The 25,672-nt window shown below is 37.5% G+C and overlaps 1 protein-coding gene across 3 annotated transcripts; it reads left to right on the top strand.

Annotated features, from left to right (window-relative positions):
- Hykk (hydroxylysine kinase) lies at nucleotides 1-25,138 on the top strand. 3 transcript variants are annotated; one of them, XM_027926256.2, is made up of 5 exons: nucleotides 1-150; nucleotides 4,518-4,868; nucleotides 6,225-6,364; nucleotides 14,765-14,948; nucleotides 23,170-25,138. In XM_027926256.2, the coding sequence occupies exons 2-5, from the start codon at nucleotides 4,523-4,525 to the stop codon at nucleotides 23,628-23,630; spliced, it is 1,131 nt and encodes a 376-aa protein (XP_027782057.2). In that variant the 5' UTR covers nucleotides 1-150; nucleotides 4,518-4,522; the 3' UTR covers nucleotides 23,631-25,138. The 3 variants fall into 3 exon arrangements, with proteins under 3 accessions (XP_027782057.2, XP_027782056.2, XP_027782055.2); XM_027926255.2 differs by having other exon boundaries at nucleotides 1-160; XM_027926254.2 differs by having other exon boundaries at nucleotides 1-175.
- The last annotated feature ends 534 nt before the right edge of the window (nucleotides 25,139-25,672 follow it).

Raw genomic sequence — 25,672 nt, 5'->3', positions numbered from 1 at the left:
AGGGAGGAGCCAATCAAAAGTCAGGGCTTACTGGGCTTAGAAGAGGGGTGGGCCGAAACGCTGCAACTCGGACCTCACCTGGTCTTGCTGCAGCAGCTGGAGCACTGGGCTGCGGAGAGTGGGTCCACCTCTGGACGTCGAATCGTGGTGGTGAGCAGAGGTGGGGAAAGCAAAGGTGAACCCCGGGTACTCCTGGGGAGGGTATCTCCGAGAACAGGCCGGCTCGCTGAGAGTCTGGGGCGGGGAGTCCTGTTCCTGGGACTCCTCCAGCCCCCTGCTCCACCTCATACTCGCTACATGACTGGTGGCAAGTCACGGTGCTCTATGGCTGGACCTCTTGGGAACGCAGAGGCAGAGCTGATATCCCAGAACCAAAGCGTGGCACCTGAGAAGCCCCCGCGGGGCCATCCCTCTTGAGACCCGTGTGGTGATTCCAGCACAGGGAAGGTGCACGCTGGAAACCATTTCTAATGCTCCCGTGGACCTTGCTTATATATTAACGCTGTGAACCTAACTTTTATTACCTCCTCCTCACCTAGTTTCCTGCCTCTTGGGTCAGCAGCCCCTCTGTATCCCGGTGAGCCACTGCTCTTTGTCTTACTTAGCAGCGAGACCCCCCAGAGCACCCAGTAGCGCATTATTATTATCTTTGAAAAAATTAAGTCTATAGAATCCCTGCTTTACTGTTTCTTGATTCCCTTGAAGGTATACAGCCTGTGAGCCTGTGGAGTAAAGGCAACCCCTGGTTCATTATTTAATATTAAATAAGGCACCCAGCTAGATGTTTGGGATACAATCCATGCTCTCCAATGATAGCAGGACACAGCAGAAGGGGTTGCAGAAGAAAGGTATTCGTAAGACGTGTTAAAGTAGAGTTCATTGGACTTTGTATCACTTTGGAAGGGAGGGAGAGAAAAGAATCGAAGATTGACTTTTGTTTTTTGTGTGGTATACCTTGCACAAAGTAGAGAGATTAAGGTCCAGATCCTCTGGTTGTGGGTCAAAGATTGTGAGATTCTGGCACAAACCTTGGGACTGGAAAACACTTGCTTCCTAAGATTTTTCAGGAGCTAAGCAAAAGTATTGTTGGTAGGAAATAAAGACCAACAACTTATAGGATTGGAAACCCCTTCCTTCTTCTCCACACACAGGGCACATTTGGTTAAGACAGACAGTCCTGGTGTTACATGCCTGTAATTCCAGCTACTTGGGCAGCTGAGGCAGGAGAACCAGAAGTTTAAGGCCAGCATCAGCAACTTAGCAAGACCCTGTCTCAAATAAAAAGAACTGGAGAAGCAGACTTGATCTGTGCCATTGGTTCCATGATTTTGAAGTCTTTTGCATACAAGAAAAAGGGGAAATTTAATCTCAGGAAGAATTTTAGCAGCATAAGAATGTTAAAGCTAGAAAGGACCTTGAGAAAATTTGTGGCTAGTCCAAAGTTTCAAAGGTTAGGTAGCAGAGCTAGACATAAAATATGACTTTTTAAAAATATTTTTTGGTTGTAGATGGACACACTATCTTTATTTTATTATGTGGTGCTGAGAATCCAACCTAGTGTTTCACACATGCTAGGCAAGTGCTCTGTCACTGACCTAAAATATGACTTATTTTTTCAACTCAACAACTTTTTAGTACACAGACGTGCGCGGCGCTGAGTTTGATCCTCAGCACCACATACAAACAAAGATGTTGTGTCCGCCGAAAACTAAAAAATAAATATTTAAAAAAAATTATCTCTCTCTCTCTCTCTCTCTAAAAAAAAAAAAAAGAAAGAAAGAAAAGTAAGCACAGAAGTGATTGTCAAGAATGCAATAACAGGAAAAGAAAATCAACCAGTGCTACAGGGGGAATGCAGGTTTAGAGGAGGGAGAAATTTCTTTGCTGAAGGCCATTGCTGGGTGGTTAGCATTTGAGGTTTATACCCATCTTATCACTTCAATGTCAGGCTATAGTCTTGGTCCTGAGGTTAGGAGAGAGTTATGTACAAGAACCCTAGGACACATCCCTGAGTTTTATCTCCTTCCCCTCAGTAGAGTAAGCTGTGATAGAGCTGAAGTGATTAGACATTAATGGACATATGGTTTGTGTTGGGAAAACATATAACGGCAGCAGCACCCCAGAGAAAAACCCCAACATGGCGCCTAACGACCCTCTTTCTCCTCTTTTTTCTTTCACTGGCGCAAAACGTTCCCGCCGCGCCAATGTTCAAGTCCTGCGGGTGGGAAACCTTAGCCCCAATAAGAATTAACTTCTTGGGCTCCGGGACTGACATATGGAAGAGCTTGCCAATAAACTGGTGACCCATTATCTACCTCATCCCTGCCACCTCTCCTTAGGTCTATATAAACCCACAGCCTTTTGTAATAAAACCGAACATCTCTGGTGATTTGCATCGTGTGGTATCTTCCATTCCTAGTGCGGTGTGGCGTCTTACAGTTTGATTTTGGAAGTTCTCAGGAAGTCCTAAGATACACCCTTCCTTGTCCTAACCTATCTCTCACAAGGGCTAACCTTTTTTTTTTTTTTTTTTTAAGGTAAAGCTTTCATTGACAGTTTACATTTACTTAAGCTTACATTAACTTAACAGAGCTTACATTTATTTAAGCTTTAAGTGGAGGTTTGACAAATATATTCACTCATGTAATGAAAGTCTAGTCAAGATATAGGTGGGGCTGGGGATGTGGCTCAAGCGGTAGCGCGCTCGACTGGCATGCGTGCGGCCCGGGTTCGATCCTCAGCACCACATACAAACAAAGATGTTGTGTCAGCCGAGAACTAAAAAATAAATATTAAAAAAAATTCTCTCTCTCTCTCTCTCCCCCACTCTTTCTTTAAAAAAAAAAAAAAAAAAAGATATAGGGCTGGGGGTGTAGTTCAGTGGTAGAACACTTGCCTACCATTGTGGATTTGGTCCCCAGTGATGTTAAAAATTTAAAAAATTTAAAAAGTAAGATATAGAGGGGCTGGGATTGTAGCTCAGAAGTAGAGCGCCTGCCTGGCACGTGCAAGGCACTGGGTGGGTTCTATCCTCAGCACCACATAAAAATAAATGAATAAAATAAAGGTATTGTGTCCAACTACAACTAAAAAAAATTTTTTTAAGTAAGATATAGAACATTTTCTTCACAAAAAATTCCCTATAGCCAGGCACGATAACACATGCCTGTATTCCTAGCTACTTAGGAGGCTGAAGCAGATGGATAGCAAGTTGGAGACCCAGCCTCAACAACTTAGTGAGACCCTGTCTCAAATAATAAAAAAGGCTGGGCATGTAGCTCAGTGGTACCCCTGGGTTCAATCCCCAGTACCACATATACATGCACACACAAACTATATCCTAAAATGCAACTCACCCCAAGATGTTATCAATCATTGGCAACTTAGTAGGAAGGAAAGATTGGAATTGAACTATTTTGGGAAAAAAGGAAGGTAAAATTGTAAGAACCTTAAATATTTTGTTCCTAAGGATTTTCAGAAGTCCTACACTGCCCTTCACATATATCTGATTGCTCAGGAAAGATGCCAGGTATGTGTAGCTGAGGATGGAATTGCCAACACTGAGAAAATAGTCTTCCCCACCCTATCTCAAATCATATTAAAAAACTCAATTGAAATCCATCTTCACAACAATATCTTCCTTAGATCATAGTAATTTCTCTTCCCTCTCAGTTTTTCCACCATACTTTTGACAGATACTCACTTCATAGATCATAAATTCAGACATAAATTTATTTTCTGTAATTGGCCTTAATTTTTATCTTAAGTCCTTATTCCTCTTGGCCATAGAAAACGTTTTCTTTACAATTTAAGGTAACCTCAACCACTCAGTCATCTGGGTTTGTACTTGGTTAATTCAAGTTTTTTCCTTTGACATTCTATTCTTTTGTTACTTAACTGCCATCTAACTTATTCAGAGTTGTGTTTACACTTTTTGTTTAGTAAATCTGTGACTCCATAAATAGATGTTACAAAGCCCCTTACTCTCATCTTTCAGAAGGCCTTACATAATGCACATTGGTCCGTATTTTTTTTTTATATTTGAAGTATGTGAAATAAGTCAGATGGTGACTCTTATAACAAACTGTGACTAGAAAAGATTGCTGTGCTTCAATTTAACTTTTAGCCCAAGACTGGTGGTAATGTAGTAAAGATTTCATGATCATGGGTCAACAATCTGGAGAGTTGACTTCTTACTGAAATTGACTGTGTAACTTGGGCAAGTCATTTAATCTCTTAGGACCTAAATTTCTCCTGTAAAGTTGGTGAGAGGAGAGAGATTGAACTGGATGATATCAAGGGGCTTTCCTGTCTTGTGTTCTGTCCTTATTCAGTTTAGAAGGTAAGTTTGAAAATAATTTATGGTACCATGGTTTTAATCAACTGCCAAAACATCTACTTTTTGATGTCATGCACTGATATGATTTTTAAACTTTAATTAATAATCAAAAGAAGTAATCATTTAAATAAATATCCTTATGTTTATATCCCCTTTCTGGTTCTTGTTTTTACCCCAGACATAATGTCAAGTGGAGATGATGAGCAATCACAGGCTCTTGCCAAACCAACTTTCACTGAGGTACAAGCTTCTGCGGTAGTTGAATCGGTATTTGGGTTAAAAGTTTCTAAGATCCAACCACTTCCCAGTTATGATGACCAAAACTTTCACGTTCACATTTCAAAAATTAAAGATACTACAGATGGCCCAATTGAATATGTTCTCAAAATAAGCAACACAGAAGCCAGCAAAAATCCAGACCTGATTGAAGTGCAGAATCACATCATCATGTTTCTGAAAGCAGCTGGATTTCCAACGGCCTCCGTGTGTCGCACTAAAGGAGACAACACAACCTCTCTTATGTCTGTAGGTAAGAGATGACTAACTTGTCAGCATGTCCCCTGTCCAGGCCCATTACATCATTTTGGCTACAGGTAGAAATACAGTATCAAAATCAGGATCATAATTCTAAGCATAGATGTGGTTATTTTTTCTAGTGGTTGGGGGAAGCTGCACAGTGGAAATTGGGTCTCCCAGTGGTAAGAGCTGGGATCTGGTATAGCATTTCTGCTTAGAAAGGCCCTGATGAATGATAACTACAGGGAAATCAGTAGAACATTTTAAAAATTGTATTCCACAAGATTTGTTTGTTTGTTTGTTTCAGTGCTGGGGATCAAATTCAGGGCCTCAGGCATGCTAGGCAAGCCTTCTACCACTGAGTTACTCCCCTCATCCCAATTAAATATTTTTATTCATTAGACTAGCTGCATATTTTGGTGCTATGGTATAGTAGAAAAAAACAGAAGATTAGAAATCAGCATGTTGCCAGTTATGTCTTTACTGTATATGTGACATGGGCAGATGACTTACATTCCCAGGGCTTCAAGTCCTCATCTGTGAGACATAGTCCCTTTCATCTCTCAATGCTGAATGCGAAGAAGTATCTAATTCAACAAGCAGTACCTTGAAATCAATTTCTTGGAACTTTTTAAGGTTGGAAATCTTGACTATCTTTTTCTCTCTTGATTGTTCATTTATTCTTTCTTAATTTGCATTGCTCCAAACAACTGAGGACCAGTAGGGCCCCTGAGGATTAGAAGTTGTCCTGTATTACAAACAGGCTATACTGCAGTTTGCCCCTGAAAAAGCCTGTGATTCTGGAATAGTCTTTTTTTTTTTCTTTTTTGGGGGTGGGGGAGTACCAGGGATTGAACTCAGGGGCACCCTACCACTGAGCCACATCCCCAGCCCTATTTTGTATTTTATTTAGAGACAGGGTCTCACTGAGTTGCTAAGCACCTTGCTTATGCTGAGGCTGGCTTTGAACTCGCAATCCTCCTACTTCAGCCTCCCAAGCAGCTGGGATTATAGACATGCGCCACTGTGCCCAGGAGGAATAGTCATTTGTTTATATTTCAGTTGTAAATTTATGAATGAGTGTGGTTTGGGGGCATGTGTTTACCAAACTAGGTAATTTCTGTTTAGAGCTAAGACTAGCAGAGTTAGAGCTATGCTTGTTGGTATGTGAATGGCCAATTCCAGTGTTAAGATTTGTCTTTCTACCTGCTTACTTTAATCCACTCAGCTCTGCCTCAGAATGCTGTGTTCAGTTAGCACATTTTTTTTTTATTACGCAGTTTTATTTCAGTAATAATTGCCAATGCAAACAACTTCTAATTAACTTTTTCAAAAAGAGTTGATAGGTTATATCATTCTATCCATCTAGATAGTGGCACTGAAATCAAAAGCTACTTGGTGAGGCTACTGACTTACCTCCCGGGAAAACCTATTGCTAAGATTCCTGTCAGCTCCCAGCTGTTATATGAAATTGGAAGGCTAGCTGCCAAATTGGACAAGGCTTTGGAGGTAAGATTTGGGGTTTTATTTTGTTTGTAAAGGATTTCTGTTTATTTATCTCACTTTCAAAATGAACTCAGGATCAGATTCTCTTTATATATGGGGCTCCTGAGGTGTCTTATGTAGGATCAGGGTCTTAGATGAATTAATCTTATATGAGCAAGGATACCTCCTTCCACCCAGATTCTCACTTTAATGACATATTGGCATCTAAATTTTTAGGAAGTCATGATATTCTTTATACTGCTCACTGAAAATAGTCTATACTAACAAAATGAAGCCTGAACTTTTCATCTAACTAAGCTATAATCTGCTGGAGCTCTGTGTGAAGCAGTAGCTAAGTTGTAAATGGATTAGAATGATAGTTTTGTCCTATAGAAACAATATGTTCGACAAATATTTTTCAGACCCAACCACAGAATGTCTTCATTTATTCAACAAACATTCACTAAGTTCTGGTTATACTGTAAAAAACCATCCCCAATCTTATTGACTTAAAACAATAATTATTTATTTCTCATGATTCTGTGGGTTGACCAGGCAGCTCTTCTCTGCTTAGTGTGATTGGGGGGTTACTCGTGTAGCTAGATTCCACTGGGAGTACAATTGGGGAGCTTTAGTTCTTCTCCATGTGTCCTCTTCTTGTCATATGATGTCTCATCCTTCAGGATGGCTGGAACATCCTTATGGCATGGCTACTGGCTTCTAAAAGAGAAAGTTCCAAGAGGGCATGCACCAGTTTACACATGCTTATCAAGTCTCTGCTTCTGTCATGCTAGCTTATGTCCCATTGCCCAAGCAGGTGACATGGCTAATACTAACGTCAACTGGAGAAGCTATATAAGGGCATGAACCAGGAGACATAGTTCATAGGGGACCACTCGGATAATAGTCTTCCACATATGGTATTATAATTACTTGTTTCATTTCTGTGCTTCCTGTACATATGATTCATAAGAAGCAGTGAACTTCGGTGAACTTCTTAAGAAAAGTGTGTGTGTTTTATTTATGTATCTTTTATCCATTGTGTCTAGCAGTGTCAAATACATACATAGCAGGAATTCAAGAAAAAATAAAAAGAAAAGTAACATCTGAACTGGTGATGTGAATCAGTCAGGTAGAGAAAAGGAAGATGGACATGCTGGCAGAAGGAAAGAGTCCATGACAAATCATGGCATACAATGACACCACATCTCTTTTAACATTTCTTTTTCTTTCCTTTTTTTTTTTTTTTTTTTTTTTTTGGTATCAGGGATTGAACTGAGCCTCATCCCAGCCATTTTTTGTATTTTATTTATTTATTTAGAGGCAAGGTCTCATTAAGTTGCTTAGCGCCTCACTAAATTTCTGAGGCTGACTTTGAACTTGCGATCCTCCTGCCTCAGACTCCAGAGCTGCTGGGATTACAGGCCTGTACCACTAAATCCAGCCTAACATTTCTTATAGTGTAGGTCTGAGGTAATGAACTTCTTTAGTTAAATTATTTTTTATATGCGGTGCTAGGGATCAAACTTAGGTCTTGAGCATGCGCGGCAAGTACTCTACCACTGAGCTAAACTCAGCCCCACTTATAATTTTGAAAGATATTTTTATTAGGTATACACTTTAAGGTTGAGAATCTTTTTGTATTCTGGTTTTGCTTTTTGTTTTTTTGGGTTTTTTTTGAGATGGGGAGCAATTACCAGGGATTGAACCCAGAGGCACTTAACCACTGAGCTGCATCCCCAGCACCTTTTATTTTTTTATTTTGAAACAGGGTTTTGCCAGGTTGCTTAGGACCTCATTAAGTTGCTGAGACTGGCTTTGAGCTTGTGATTCTCCTGCCTCCTTGTGATCTTCTCAAGCTGCTGACATTATAGGTGTGCACCACCATGCCCATCTTTCTTTCAGTATTTTAAAGACATTGCTCTACTTTTTTCTTACTTGCATTATTTTCAACAAGAAATTTGCTGTCAGATTTTTCCTCTGAACATAATGTGTCTCGTGTGTTTGTGTGTGCGTGTGTGTGACTGCTTTTAAAACTTTTTTAAATATTTATTTTTTAGTTTTGGGTGGACACAATATCTTTATTTTTTATTTTCATGTGGTGTTGAGGATCAAACCCAGTGCCTCACACATGCCAGATGGGCGTGCTACCACTTGAGCCACATCCCCAGCCCTGCTTTTAAAATTTTATCTTTAGTTTTGAGCATTTGGTTAGGATTAGATTTTGTGTAGCTTTCTTTGTGTTTCTTATGCTTGATGTTCACTGAACAACCTTGAGTAGATTCAGTAAGTTGTTTGAAAGCAGTTTGATCTTCTTGAGTCTTGCTTACATACCATAGGTGGGACCAGGGTTGGGTTTATTCTAGGAATGGTTATCCCCACTGTAATACAAGACCTTTCTCAGTCCTCTACCATTGTCCTTTGGACTGTGATGTTTTCTTTTCCAGTTGGGAGGTTTCCAGCCCTGCGTGTATGTCAAGCCTTATCCCTTATATTTCTTTCAGGTGGTTCTTTCCCTGATCTTGAGCAGTTTCCTCATACTCATATGTGGATCATACACCAATTGCCAGATTCTCCAAGGAGACCTGCTACAGATCTCTGGAGTTCTCTCTCTGCGCTTTCTGATCTCTGGTAAACTGTCCTGCATTCTCTAGCCATCTTGTTCTTCCTGGACTCTGAGTTCTACCTCCTCAAACCAGTGAGCTCTCGGAACTCCACCTGGCTCTCACTTCTCTGCACCATGTCCTCTGCAGGAAAGGAGCAGGGTCAGACTCAGCTCATTTGTCTTTCATCTCTCAAGTATCCGAGTACGTCATTGCCTAATGTCAAATGACTTAAAAACTAGTATTTCAGATATTTTGTTCAGGGTTTAGACTCAGTCCCTGTTACTCCTCTTGATGAGACATCGAAGTCCATGTTATGTAGTCTAAATAGTATTATTTTATTCAATTACCTCAAAATAGAAATAACCTTTATTTCCTCTGGTTAAAAAAAACCCTTTAGTGATTCATTGCTTAAAAGAAAACAAATAAAAATACAAAGAAAACTCAAGTTACCAGCTGGGCACGGTGGCACACTCTTAAAATCCCAGCGGCTTGGGAGGTTGAGGTAGGAGGATTACAAGTTCAAAGCCAGCCTGAGCAAAAGTGAAGCACTAAGCAAGTCAGTGAGACCTAAATAAAATACAAAATATGGCTGGGGATGTGCCGCAGTCTGGCTGGGCACAATTCAGGAGCCACTTGTCAAAAGAAACTAACTTTATTTTTAGAACCACACATGCCAAACAAAACAGCTCCTCAGGAAAAACCCTCAGAGCCCAACTGCCACCACCGGCTTCCCACAAGCCTCTCAACCTCCCCCACTCCTCCTGCTCTTGAGGACGATTGGCTGGGTTGCGTGGGCGGAGCCAAAAAAGTCCCCCAGTGAGCAGCTCCGTGGTCTGAAAGGGCAGGGAAACAGCCCAATGAGCATCACCGCAGAGGAGCCAATCAGCTAGATGTTGCTGGGGCGCTGTGAGCCAATCATCAGCTGGCAGTCTGAAAGGGTGGGGAAACAGCTCAATGAGCATCACCGCAGAGGAGCCAATCAGCTAGAAGTTGCTGGGGCTTCTGTGAGCCAATCATCAGCTGGCAGTCTGAAAGTTTGCTGGGGCCCCTTCGGCTGTGGCTCTCAACAGGGAAGTGGCTCAGTGGTCAAGTGCCCCCAAGTTCAATATCCAGTATCCCCAGCCCCACAAAAATCAAGTTACCAGTAATCTCATCATACAGAGATATACTCAGTGGACCATTTATTCCATAATCTAGGAACACTTAGCCCACAATTTAGTAAATGTTTGTAAGCCAACAGACCTTTTTTTGTTGCCCTCTGTTCATTTATTCAATGAAGCTTTACTGAGCCATGCATAGCTTTGGGTGGTAAACACATTAAGCATTTTAACTGAAGTAGTTTCGGTTAAGTTTGAGTAAATCCATTTGTAAATATTCATTAAAATGTCCATTTGAGGGGCTGGGAATGTGGCTCTGTGGTAGAGTACTTGCCTAGCATGCCTAAGTTCCTGGGTTCAATCCTCAGCACCATCAAAAAAAAAAAAAAAAAGTCCATTTGGGAATATTAGTATAATTTAGATATTAATATCCAGTTCTATTTGAATGTATTTTAGGAGATTTTCTGCATTTATTAATGGTATTTAGAAAAACCTTTGAAATGCTTATAATGCTCAGTAAATTCTATTATCTTCAGATATTTGAGCTACTAAATGAACTATTTAAAATGAATATCTAAACAGATTTTTTTTCTTTTGTACCAGGGATTGAACCCAGGGGTGCTTAACCACTGGGCCCCATCCTCAGCCCTTTTTGTTTTTTATTTAGAGACAGGGTCTTGTTGAGTTGCTTAGGGCCTTGTTAAGTTGCTGAGGCTGGCTTTGAACTTGCAATCCTCCTGCCTCGGGCTCCTGAGCTGATAGGACTATAGGCATGTGCCACACAGCCTGCCGGGTTTCTTATCATTTAAAATAAATAAATTTTATTGTGTATATTTATGTATACAACAAGTTGTAAGATACATATATGATAAAATGGTTACTGTAATAAAACAAATTAATGTATATGACTCCTCACATAATTATTCCTCCTGCCATGACAAGAGCAGCTACAATCTACTCAGCAAAAATCCTAAATACAGTACAATGAACATGGAAGCATAGGTGTCCTCACAAGGTGGTGGTCTTATTTCCTTTGAGCATATACCCAGGAGAGGGATTGCTGGCTCATAGGGAAGTTCTGTTTTTAATTTCTTTAGGAACCTGTTTTCACAGCTGCATCAATCTACATTCCTACCAGCAGTATGCAAGGGCTCCCTTTTCTCCACAGCTTCCCAATACTTGTTTTCTCTTCTTTTTTTTTTCTTCCCGCAGTGTCAGAATCTATTAAGTAAGAGTGAAATCCATTGTTTTTGATAATAGCTATCCTAACAGGTGGAGGAAATGTTTCACAGTGGTTTGATTTGCATTTCCCTGAGGATTAGTGATGGTGAGCACCTTTTCATGTACCTGTTGACCATTTTTATGTCATGTTTGAATAAATATCTATTTGAGTCCTTTGCCCATTTAAAAAAAATGGTTATATGTTTTCTTGCTATGAGTTGTAGGAGTATTTTATAAATCTTGAATATTAACCCCTTATCTGACACATGGTTTGCAAATATTTTTTTCCCAATCTGTAAATTGCCTTTTCAGCTTGTTATCTTTTTCTTTCCTGTGTAGAAACTTTTAAATTTGATATAATCCCATATATTTATTTCTACTTTTGTAGTTTGAGTTTTGGGTATAATATCTAAGAAGTCATTGTCAAGGCTGTTGACAAGGAATTTTTCTCCTGTTTTCTTCCAGGAACTTTATGGGTTCAGGTCTAACATTTACATATATATTTTCATTTTAATTGATTTCTGTATATGATATATGGGCCCAATTCCGTTATTTTGCATGTAGATGTCTAATTTTCCCAGCACCATTTTTTGAAGAGACTATCCTTTCCCTATTATATCTTTTTTGGTGTTGAAAATTAGTTAGCCATATATCCTTGGATTTATTTTTAGGTTTTTATTCTCTTCCACTGGTCTTTCTGCTTGTATGCCAGTGTCATACTATTTTGATTATTGTAACTTTGTAATATAACTTTAAATGAGGAAGTGGGAGGCCTTCAACTTTGATTTTTTTTCTCCCAAAATTCCTTTGGCTACTTGAATTTTTTTTGTGTGTGTGTGGTTCGATACAAGTTTTAGGATTGATTTTTCTACTTCTGTAAAGAATGTCATTGGTAGTTCAAGAAGGATTACACAGACTCCTTTAGCATCGATCTTTTTACCCTGTTGGTGGGCTTCATTTATATGCCTTTGCTACTGAAGTTTCAACTTTCTCTGCTGAATCCTAAAATGACTAATACAGTTTTCAGAGGCAGACAGCACCATATCTCATTGCTGACATGAGTTCTGCTGTGCAGTCAGCCACCTACTACACTGTTTGTGCAACTTAAAAATTTTAAGTTGTCTTATATGGAACAGGGAAACTTTAGAGGGAATGAAGGAAAGCATTCTTTGCTTGGTATTGCTGTTCATTTTATGATACTTTATTCCCATTGCTCATCCCCTCACCAGCCTCTCCCCATGCATTTGCAGGTGGTAAATTCTCAGTTTTCCTATAAGTACTAGGAACTACAGTGTCAGTGAAAAATAATACTGCACAGGTGCAGTGGTTCAGTCCAGTAGGTGTGGCAGAGGCTGTGACTACTCTGCTAGGGATATGGGTGAGCCATTGAAGCTTCTAGCAGCTGGGCAGACCCACAGGATCCAGAGTAGAAAGGAGCTCTGCAGATTACAGGAATCAGAACTGAAGCATTTATAAGTCAAGGGACCAAATGGGAGCTGAGGTAAGGGGAGAGAGTAAGGAAACTAATGAAGGGGAGGAGATAGACTAATAGAATTCTGATTAAACTGTCAGGAATTCAGGTTGCTGTACAAGGAACAGAGGAAAGACAGGCCAGCTCAGATGCAAAATTCATATTCAACAAACATTTATTGAGCACCTATATGTATTAGGTCTTTATTTCTTATCTTAGTTCATAAATGACAGATATCTTGATTTTATTGTTAAGAAAACTGAGATTCAGGGCTGGGATTGTGGCTCAGCGGTAGAGTGCTCACCTAGCTCGAGCGGGATCCTGGTTCGATCCTTATCACCACATAAAAATAAAGGCATTGGGGCTGGGGATGTGGCTCAAGCAGTAGCGCGCTTGCCTGTCATGCGTGCGGCCCGGGTTCGATCCTCAGCACCACATACAAACAAAGATGTTGTGTCCGCCGAGAACTAAAAAATAAATAAATAAATATTAAAAATTAAAAAAAAATAAAATAAAATAAAGGCATTATATTGAGTCCATCTACACCTAAAAAAAATATTAAAAAAAAGAAAGAAAACTGATATTCAATATCTAAGTGGTAGAGCCTGTTGAAACCTGTATCTGTCTGACTCAAGCCCGGTGTTCTTTGCACTACTTCATTTAATTTATTTTTTCATATGGTGTTGAAAATCGAACGTAGTGCCTCACACGTGCTACACAAGCAATGTACCATTGAGCCACAACCCCAGCCCCTGCACTACTTTATAATATCAGAACTGAGAGGCTCTCCTGTGGATGCCTGGGACAATAGTGCCACCACTGTAGAAGCTGACTCCAAGCCTTCTCTGAGTAAAGTGGTGCTCCACTGGAAACTCAAAAGTGTTATATTTTATTTTATTTAAAAATAAAAGTAACAGCTAGGTGCGGTGGCACACAGGAGTGAGACCCTGTCTCTAAATAAAATACAAAATAGGGCTGGGAATGTGGCTCAGTGGTTGAGTGCCCCAGAGTTCAATCCCTGATAACCAAAAAATAAAATAAATAAAAGTAATGTAGGTGCATGGCAAAATATCAAATAGTACTGAATAACATAACATGAATATTTATCCTCTCTCCCATCATCTCCATTCCTAATTATAATCCCACTCCTCAGATGAAACAACTCACAATGGTGTTTTCAGTGCTTACTCTGTAGAGTACTTTTTTGTGATGCAAAGTAGCATTTAACACACCAGATGGTAAAACCGTATCCTATGAGAAATAGTTGAAGGATCCAGATAGGTTTGATCTGTAAAAGAGAAGACTCCAAAGGGGCAGGGATGCTATCTTCAAAGATCTGGAGGACAGTTTTGTGGAAGAAGAACTAATCCTGTTGCAAATGGCCCCAGAGATTGCAGTTGGAACCAGTAGCATGGACAGTATTGGAGAATCAGATTTTAATTCAGCAAAAGGAAGAACACAGTCAGAGCCATCTGAATAAGGGCCAAAAGTGTCTCCCGTAGGAGATGTTCCATAGAAGAAGGCTACAGAATATTGGAGAGATGGTTGAAATTTTAAATGGAGGGGTCAAAAAGAGAAGGTGTTTTCTGAGTAAACATCCCGTAGGAATGATAATACTAATGATGTGGATATGTGAAGAAGGCATCCCAGGAAGAGGAAACAGCAAATGCAAAGGCTGTGAGGTTCCCTGAGCAGCAATTAGGCCAGTGTGGTTGGAGTCCAGTGAATAAAAGTAGTGAAAGATGAAATCAAGAGTGGTAACAAGGGACCAGGGTCAACTCATGTGGGTGAAAATAGAGTTGAGAGCTGTCTCCAATGTGAATATCTATCTTCACACAGTGGTGAGGATCAAGTGAGATAGAAATGTGCTCCCAAAACTTTGAGATTTTGTATGAATATGAGTTTTGTGGATTAATGTCAATAAGCAGGTCAAAGACCATGAGAGAATACAATGGTGTAGTCCTCTTGCATAGTGGAGCTCTCAGTAGTGGTTGCTCTATCAAGAGGCTGTTTCTTACTTTTGATTTAGAAATTCCATCACCCAAAGTTAAGTAATCTTCATCGGGAGAACTTCATCTGGAATCTGAAAAACATTCCTCTTCTGGAGAAATATGTGGATGCCTTGGGCCAGAATCGAAACCGGGAGATTGTTGAGCAGGTCATTCAGCTGTTCAAGAAAGAAGTAATGACCAAATTAAGTCATTTTCGAGAATGTGAGTATTTCCCCCAATCAAGTACATATTTTTCTCAGTATTTATATTGTCAGATTTATTTTTTGAGGTGACAGGGATCAAATACAGGGCCTCGTGCATGTTAGGCACATGCTCTACCACTGAACTACATACCCATCCCTTTTAAATTTTGAGACAGGGTCTTGCTGTGTTGCCTAAGCAGGCTTTGACCTCTTCTTGAACTTGTGAATCTCTCAACTCAGTCTCCTGAGTAGCTAGTTACAGGCATGTGCCATTGTGCCTAAAGATCAAACTATCTTAATTTTTTAAAAAATATTTTTTAGATGTTGACGGACCTTTATTTTGTTCATTTATTTATATGAAGTGCTGAGAATTGAACCCAGCACCTCACACATGCAAGGTAAGTGCTCTACCACTGAGCCACAACCCCAGCCCCCAACCTATCTTAATTTGTTTAACTTTTTTTTTCCATGAACTAGAACCCTGCCTCATATTTTGAATGAATGTAATTTTTCTAGGTATGTGTATGGCACTGATCATTTTCTGCATGATGCCAGTAATTTGAAATTCCTATATCTTCCTGGCTTTTTAAATTTTTTGCTTTATGTAGTAATTCATATAGTGATAATACTTTTACCTTATTTCTTTTTTATATTAATAATTATATTTAAGTATTAATTTAATGAATATTTATGCATATTATTATAATATTATTTACACTTTATTTAAACATGCACACAATGTAACAATATAATTTGGCCAATATCACTCCCCAGCACTTTCTCCCTCCCTCCCTCCTTCCCCATTCCTTGATCACGTTCATCTAACTTTTTAGGTTTTCATATCTGGTTAGAGTATGTATATCTTCCCACATTTTTTTTTTGAATGGGCATTTTTTTATAGTTGTAGATGGACATAATACCTTTATTTTATTTATTTACTTTTATGTGGTGCTGAGGATTGAACGCAGTGCCTCACACATGCTAGGCAAGCACTCTATCACTGAGCTACAACCTTAGCCCTCTCCCCACATTCTTGTTCTCCTATAAGAGTCTTAACTATTTTTGGTCCTTTACATTTCATATCAATTAGAATTAGCATGTCATGTTTTTTTAAAAAATCTGTTGAGATTTTGGATTTAGTCTCTAGATAAATTTGGAGAAAATGGACATTATAGTGTATATTATTTTTTATAAGACTGGTATTATAATCTGTGAACATAGTCTATCTGTCTCTCTACTTAAATAAAGATAGACTATGGGCTGGGGTTGTGGCTCAGTGGTGGAGCGCTTGCCTTGCATGTGTGAGGTACTGGGTTTGATCCAGAGTACCTTAAATAAACAAAATAAAGGTGTTGTGCCCGTCTACAACTGAATTTTTTTTTTTTTTAAAAAAAGATAGACTGTGTTCATGGATTAGAATTTAAGATATAGACGGATAAATAGATAGATATTAAAGTTTATAAATTTCTCCAGAGAGGTCTTATACTTCTTTTCTTGATTTATTACTAGGTACTTGATTTTTTAAAATACTAATTTAAATGTTATCCCAAATTTCACTTTCTGTTTGTTGCTAGTATATAGAAACAGCACTTTGTAATATTCATTTTTTTTTTATTCTTTTAAATTTACACCTGTAATCTGAGCAACCTAGGAGGCTAAGGCAGGAGGATTGCAAGTTCAAGACTAATCTCAGCAACTTAAGTTCAAATGTTTATTTCAAAATGCTTCTCAAGTTTCTTTGTATGTATCATCTATAAATAATTATACTTTTATTAAAAAAAAACAACCAATTCTTTTATTTCTTTGCTTTGCTTTACCTTACTGGGCACCTTTGTGTTTTTCTCTGTTACCTGTGGGGATTATTATAAGTTATTTTGTTGATAGCCTTCACAAGATTAAAGAAGTCCCCTCTATTCCTGGTTTACTAAGAATTTGTATCATGCATATGAGCCAGTTATGGTGGCATATGCCTGTAGTCCTAGCTACTCAGGAGGCTGAGGTGGAAAGATTAGTTGAGTTCAAGATCAATTGACAATATAGTGAGACTCTGTCTCAAATTAAAAAATAAAATAAAAAGAATTTATATCATGAATACATGTTGAATTTTATTAAAAATTTTTATACATCCATTGAGATGGTCATTATTTTTCTCTGATATGGTAAAATTGTACTGGTTATTTCTAATGTTAAATCAACATTGCATTCCTGGTGTAAACCTAACTTGGACATGATATACATTTTTTTTTATCATCTTATTCGGTTTGAAAACATTTTATTTATGATTTTCACATCCAGGTACACAAGTAAAATTTACCTATAGTTTTCCTCTCAAAATGTCCCTTTTTGGTTTTATGTTAGCCTCATAACATGAGTTAGTTTTTCTGTCCTCTCAGAGATTGGAAGATGGGATTTTGTTTTTCTTTTTTAACATTTGAAAGTAATTTTATGATGAAGCCATTTGATATTAGATTTCCTATAGGGGAAATTTTTAAATAAATGATTTAATTTCTTTAATATTTATAGTACTATTTTTATTTATATTTTACTTATTTTGTCAGATTTAGGGAGTTATATTTTCCTAGTAATTTGTTCATCCAAATTAATATACTTATTGCCATAATTTATTTTTATATCATTTTATTGTTTTATTATTTATTTTTAAAGTCTGCCAAATCTTTTGTGATATCTTTTTATTCTCAGTAATGATTATTAGATTCCTGTCTCGTGTTTTCCTGATCAATCTTAATAAAGATTTATCTATTTTTAGTTTTTCTGAAGACCCTCTTTATTATATTTTAAAATTAGTATTTTCTTCTTTCTCTTGGCCTATTTTGCTTTTTTTTTTAACTCCTTAAGATGAAAATTTAGCTCATTAGGGGTGTGACAATATAGTGAGATGTGTGTGTGTGTGTGTGTGTGTGTGACTGATTGTGGTATCAGGGATTGAACCCAGGACCTCATGCATGCTAAGCAAGGCTTCTATCACTGAGGTATGTCCTAGCCCTTTTTTCTTTTAAAACAAGGTCTCACTAAATTGTCCAGGTTGGCCTGGAATTTGAGATCCTCTTGCTCTAGCCTTCCAGGTAGCTGGGATTACAAGCACACCTTGCCCAGCTAATCCTATTGTTTTAAAGAACAAAATGTGGAAGTGTATTTTTGTTAGGCTATTTTTCTGGTCTAGTAGAGGGAAAATATCCTCCTCATTTTGTTTCTTATAATTGCTTTAGTTTGTTTCATATTGTAAAGATCAATTGTTCTGATATTATTGCTAAAGCCCCTACTTTTTCAACAGCTTATTTGGGTATATGCCATTCTTAATCTTTTTTTTTTTTTTTTTTGGGGGGGGGGGTTAGTTTGAATTTTATTTTCAAATTTTTACCATATACAATAAATACTGCATAAGCTTTGTCTTTGGTATATTAAACATTTGATTTGGGCAATATTTCATCTGAGTTCATTTGGAGAAATACAACTTAGCTATTCTGCTTATAAACATCAAAAAAGATGCCAAAAGGCTGGGGTTATTGCTCAGTGGTAGAGCACTTGTCTAGCATGTGTGAGGCACTGGGCTCAATCCTAAGTACTACATAAAAATAAATAAACAACAAAAAAAGGTATTGTGTCCATCTACAACTAAAAATATATGTATATTTTTAAAAGGTGCCAAATTAGAAAATAGGGCATTAACAATCAGAGTTTTTTTAATTGGCCCACACACTTTTTTCTAACTTGCTATTAACTGTTATATTTAGCATTTTCTCTTAAGGTTGGTAAAGGTAAGAGATATTATGCAAGAGATTATGCCTTTTGCGTTAGTGGTCCCTGGGGTTGTACTTACTCATGACCAAAAAAACCCAAGACCACTGGCACCAAACACTTTTTGTATTTTATGGGTTATAAGAATTGGTGAGGGCTGAGGTTGTAGCTCAGCAGTAGAACGCTCACCTCGCATGTGCGAGACCCTGGGTTCGATCCTCAGCACCACGTACAAAAATAAACAAGTGAAATTGAGGTGTTGTGTCCAACTACAACTAAAAAATAAATATTTAAAAAAAAAAAAGAATTGGTGAAAGCCAAAGTGAATCTTTGGTTTTATAGGCTGGAGAGTAGAGAATCCTGTATTGCATTTTACATAAAAACAGGAAATATTTTAGCAGCTTAAACCTTTTTAGTTACAGAACAAAATTTATTACATTGGGTAATATAGTTTATGACCAAATCAGTTATGACATGTATACATGGCACTTTAGCATAAAGGCAAACTTTAAAAACAATTCTGGATTTTAAAATTAGGCCAGAGTATAAAAAACAGTGCATGATCTTACATTCAGCAAAATCATACTAACATCCTCCATTTTGTAGGAAAAAGGCCAAAATAAACTTTACATATGACAAAAGTATGTGTATTTATTACATGGCTCTTCTTCCCTATATACTTAGAATTTCCACATAACACAACTCCCAATTTTAAGCTTTGCAAAGAATATGAGGCCAAATACTGTTCAAATAGATTATGCAGTATTGTAATACAAAAATGTATTTTGAAAGCTTCAACACTATTTCTATAAGAAATAGTTTTGATGCATCTGTTAGCAGACACCTATCTACTGTGTTTAAGAAACAGGGCTATTGGTGTATACTGTGCCTCATTTGAATAAGCTCCAAGTATTCTTTACACATTCACCACTGTGCTGTTTAAAAAATACAGCTATTGGGTTGGGCTTGTGGCTCAGTAGTAGAGCACTTCCTAGCAAGTGTGAGGCACTGGGTTCAATTCTCAGCACCACATATAAATGAATAAAATAAAAATAAAGCTCCATCAACATTGAAAAAATATTTTTAAAAAATACAGCTATTAAGAAAAATTCATGTTTTCTTTTGGCAGTGCATTAAGTTGTTGGCCCTTTAGTAGTTTGGCTTTCTAGGTCATTAAACCTTCAAATATCCACCTAGTTTTCAATCCTTGGTTCAGCTAGATGCTTACTCTGTCTGGTTCACTAAGCAAATCTACTGATCCATGAATCTTAAATTATTATATTTTCCCAAGTAAACAATAGAAAAAGTTAACTTCTTTACCATCCCCCAAACTTTAACTTGAATGGTTTTCACTTAAAAGTTATTCAATTGAGAATACTTACTATCAGGTACAATTATTTAGTTATTTTAAGTTTTACTGATAACTACTATTATATTAGAGTACACACAATACATAAAACAAATGAGATGCAGTCTGATTAATAGTCTTATATTAATAGCAGTTTCATACAAATAGATTAATTCCCTAGTAAATTTGTAATTTGTTACAGACCAACTGACAACTATTTGTAAACAAAACTAAGTTTTAACATGTATGTTATCTTATGCCTGGCCTTTAAGTACAGTTTTAAGTTGAGATGTCATTATTTCCCTGTTTGAAGGATTAAAGTTAACAGGAACCCAGTGTCTTGGTGGTTTGGGAAAAACATTGGGTGATGGTAGCTCACTAAATTTGGCTCCAGCATCATTTTGGTTATCTTGAAACTTAAAAAGCAAGCTGGGACTTAATAATGTAGCATTCCAATTTGGATTCTTTGGAAAATTTTTGTTCTTTCCACCATTTTGCATGGCCTACTATGCAGCTGCTGATGAGTTATAATGGTCTCATTTTTTTTTTTCTTATGAACAGTCTTCTTCTGGGAATTCTGATCCTTGGTCTTCTATTAAGTTGTTTTGGGTTCTTATTACTATTTCTAGATTTAGGAGCTGGAATGTTACACCTCCTTCCATATTGTCACCTTTCAATTTGCTTTTCAGATTGCAGAATTTCCCCTACTATCCTCTTCTTGCTGCCAAGCCCAGGATAATAGAGGTTTAGTTTTTGATGGATCCTTTCCTCTGTTTCAGTATAGAAATTTTCATGGGCCAGTCTGCTGAGTTCAGCCTAGGAACTGAGGCCTACATCAGCACAGGAATTTGAGAAAAGTCCTAGCAACTTCGAGTTTGAACTCTCATTCCTAATTAGGTGTTTTTCGAAGCACTTTATGTTAGAGAATGTAGCTATCAATCTCTTACAGGCTGCATACCCCCAGTACTGATACATAGTTTTTCATTTTCATTTACTTTAAAATATTTTGTAATTCACCTTATAATTTCTTCTTTTCACCTGAATCTATAAATTCTTTTTCCAGAATATGAGAAACTTTTTTTTAATACTGGGGGTTGAATCCAGGGGCTGTCACCCCAGTTTAGTCCTTTTTGTTTTTTATTTTGAGAGATGGTCTTGCTAAGTTGCTAAGGGTCTCACTAAGTTGTTGAGGCTGACCTTGAATTGTGATTCTCCTGCCTCAGCCTCCCGAGTTGCTGGAATTACAGACATACACCACTGTGTCCAGCTAAACTTTTTTTTCCGAAACCTTTATCTTTTTACTATTGATTTCTGCTGTCCCTTCATTGTAGTTAGAGAACATACTCTATAAATGTTGTCCAGTAGGATTCTAGTCAGTGAAAGAATTGTTCTATATCTGTTGTCCAATACAATAAGCATTATGTGTGGCAAGTGAGTACTTGAAATGTGGCTACTACAACTAAGGAAATGAGTTTTCAGTTTCATCTTTTGTTGTTTGTTTGCTTGTTTGTTTGTTTGTTTTTGTCCTGGGGATCAAATCCATGACCTTGTACATGGCAGGCAGACACTACTACTGAGCCACATCCCCAGCTCAATTTTATTTAATTTTAATAAATTTAAATGACTACATATTAGTGGCTACCATATTGAACAGAGCCCTGCTATCTGATTTCAGTCCTTTGAAATTTACTTTATGATGCAGATTTAAATCTTTATAATATGGTATTTGGTAAATTTTTATCAATAGATCACATGTACTTGAAAAGAAAGTATATTCTGTAGTAGTTGAATATGGAGCTATATCTATGCCCAGAAGGTCAAATATGTTAATCATGTTTAAATTTTCTATACCTCTTACTATTTTTTTAATCTACTTGTTTTATCAATTACTAAGTAACGTATATTTAAAATATCCCACTATGACTGTGGATTGTCTATTCTTTGCTTGTATTTCTGTCAAATTTTGCTTTATATATTTTGAGACAATTATATGATACAAATTTCAGAAATGTGTGGTTTAACATCTGTGATTTATAGTAATGTTCATTGGTTCTGTGTACCAGTCACTGTGCCTCATAATTTAAGCATGATTTAGACAATCCTGAATCATATAGAAGAAATTAGCATTTTCTTTATAAAGTTTGTTTCTCAGTGGTTCACTGCTCATGGACACCCTAATCTTATCTTAATCCTTAGTCAGTGGCTTAAATCAGTACTTCTCAAATTATACATGGTAAACAACAAGTTTGAGGGTTCTTTCCCCCAACCCATTGTGTATTACATGGTCCTACTGTGAATGATTAGTTGACAGCTCAGGCAATATCCAACTATCCCTGTTAGATAAAACTTAAATTGATCTACACTCTGTTCAATGAGATAAGGCCACTGATCATACTCTTAAATGTCAAATACTATAAAATTTTTTAAAATATATTTTTTAGTTGTTGATGTACCTTTATTTTATTCGTTTATATACGGTGCTGAGAATCAAACCCAGTACCTCACACAGTCTAGGCAAGTACTCTACTACTGAGCCACAACCCCAGTCCAAATTACTATAAAACTTTCTAAATACTCTGTTTCTGTTCTTATCTCATGTTATAGTAACATTTTGTAGGCTAGCACTGGCCACAGACTCCATGTTAAGAGGTACTGACTTAAAAATACCAGCATCTATTCCAGTAATCAAAAAATGGGAAATCAGGAATGCCTTGTCCTCATAAAAAACAAAAAATGTTTTGAAACCCCAGATGTAAATAAAGGTTTCTTTGGTCCATTCTAGAACTCCTTGCCTTCTACAGTAATTTGAAAATGTTTATATTCTTTTTAAACCTTTCTGGCTTTGAGTAGTACTCTTTTTCGATTTACTCTTCTAGCAGTCAAAATCAAATATTTGCAATGACTGCATTCTCCATCTTCTGGTTTTGTATAGATGAGAAGCAAATGCAGACAGCACAAAATTACATGCATTTGTCCTTTTCAGAGAAAATTATTTTATTTCAATAAAATTGGGTTTGACCCTTTATCCCTGACTGCTCTTCAAATTGTTTGAATAGCCTTGCCTAAGAAAAAGAAATGGAAAGAGAATGAATTGGGATATTAAATAACTGTTTTTACATGATTTTTCTACTTTCAGGTATCAATCATGGCGATCTTAACGACCATAACATTTTAGTAGAGTCCAGCAAGTCAGCCTTTGGAGATGCTGTATATCAAGTATCTGGGATTTTAGACTTTGGAGACATGAGCTATGGCTACTATGTGTTTGAAGTGGCAATCACCATCATGTACATGATGATTGAAAGCAAGAATCCTATACAAGTAGGAGGTCACGTTCTTGCAGGGTTTGAAAGTATAATCCCACTGACAGCTGTGGAGAGGAATGCTTTGTTTTTACTTGTATGTAGTCGCTTTTGTCAGTCACTTGTCATGGCTACATACTCTTGCCAACTACACCCAGAGAATAAAGAGTATCTCATGATTACTGCAAAAACTGGGTGGAAACATTTACAGCAAATGTTTGACATGGGCCAGAAAGCAGTAGAAGAAATCTGGTTTGAAACTGCCAAGTCCTATGAATCTGGGATCTCTTTGTGACTACATAATTAAAAATGAATTGATCTGTTAATTAATTGATGGAACGGATCAGTTCACTTTTAACTATGTGCATTTGTAGTGTGTGTGTGTGTGTGTGTGAGAGAGAGAGAGAGAGAGAGACAGAGAGACAGAGACAGAGACAAAGAAAAGATACCAGAAATTAAACCCAGGGGCACTCTACCACTGAGCTGTATCTCCAGCCCTTTATATTTTTTAAGAGAGAGTCTTGTTAAGTTTCTGAAGCTGGCCTCAAACTTGTGATCCTCCTGCCTCAGCCTCTCAAGTAGCTCAGATTACAGGTGTGTACCACTGCACTCGGCCCTACCTTATTAATTTTTTAACAAGATATAATATAAGCCAATATTTAATGAGCACTAAGTATTTTACATGCACTTTATCATTTAATCTTCATAACTAATCCATGAAGGAAATATTGTTATGATGAATTCCTGTTTCCAGATAAGGAAATAAGGGCTTAAAAAGTTGAATTAATTTAGTCAAAGAGACCCACAGCTTACATCAGGTCTTTCTGATATAGCCTATGCTCCTAATCACTACAGGATTCAATATAGCATACTCTACTTTTTCCCTTCTCTCTGGTCTCTCCACCTCAGCCCCTACCTCTACCTTCCCCCACATGTGTTAAGAGGAACAAATAAGATCATTCACATGAAAGCACGTACGCTTCTCAAACTTAAGGGATTGTGGTTTTTATCTAATCTGACCACTGAAGAAGTTGGGGACCAGAAAAATAGACTGAAACTTTGATTTTGCTCCTAGACCTGTGTTCATTCTATTATATAACAAAATCCTGCAGATTTTCCTCTTGATTGCTCTTACTAACATTCTTTCACTGAATTCCTAATGAAAATATTGCTGACCACTATTTCAGTATTTAAATAATGCTGCATTATGTTGATAATTTACTATTTGGGGTTTGTCCTAGCTTATCTCTAATCAATCAATTCCATGTAGTTTATACATTCTTCATTGGCTGTGATGGTTAATTTTAAGTATCAGTTTGACTGGGTTAAGGGATACCCAGACAGCATTAATTTGGGGTATGTCTGAGAGGGTATTTCTGGAAGAGATTGACAGTTGAATCAGTGGACTGAAAAGGGAAGATCTCTTCTCACCAATGTGGGTAAGCATCATCTAATCATTTGGGGGCCCATATAGAACAAAAAGGCAGAGGCAAGATGAATTCAGTCTCTCATCTGGAGCTGGAATATCCATCTTTTCTTGCCCATGGACATATACACTCCAAGTTCTTCGCCTTCAGACTCCAGGACTTATACTGCCCCCCCACGCCCCCCCCCCCCATTTTCAAACTGAAAGTTATATCATCAACTCCCCTGGTTCTCAGGCCATTGGACTCACACTGAATTATACCACTGGCTTTCCTGATTCTCCAGCTTGCACAAGGCGTATGGTGGGATTTCTTGGCCTCTGTCTTAAAATAATAAGTTCCCATGTAACTTTCCATAATAAATTCCCTCAGATCTGTCTGTCCTGTTGGTTCTGTTTCTCTAGAGAATCTTAATACAGTGGCATAAATTGAATAAAATTTAGTTCATATCATCTTTAGAACCTAGCACCATGCCATTCCCTAGCAGACCCCCAGTAAATATGTATTGAATGAACTGCAAGAATGTACACATTTCTACAAGTCCTAGGCCCTCATCTTTTCAACCAAAGAGAAAATCCAGTTTGGGATTTAGAAATCAATGCCAAATGTCTGGAACATTCTTTGCTTTTGCATGTCTTTTTCTATTCAGACTTTTATCCTAGAAAGGATGACTGCAACAGCTTTATAGTCTGGTTTTTTTATCATTAGTTTCCCAGCTTACATCCTTTACTTTAATGCCAGATAAGAATTCTGGTTACACATATTGCTGTGTAACAATTCAACTAAAAACTTAGTGACTTCAAACAATGATAATTTTATTATCTTATTGTTTCTGTGGGGGCATGAATTCAGATGAACCTTGGGATAGCTTGCTTCTGCTCCCTGATGTCTGGGGCTTAGGCTGGGAGAGCTT

This window comes from Marmota flaviventris, chromosome 2 (assembly GCF_047511675.1).
Source record: "Marmota flaviventris isolate mMarFla1 chromosome 2, mMarFla1.hap1, whole genome shotgun sequence".
NCBI lineage: Eukaryota > Metazoa > Chordata > Mammalia > Rodentia > Sciuridae > Marmota > Marmota flaviventris.
This window is presented reverse-complemented; position numbering and strand designations above follow the sequence as displayed.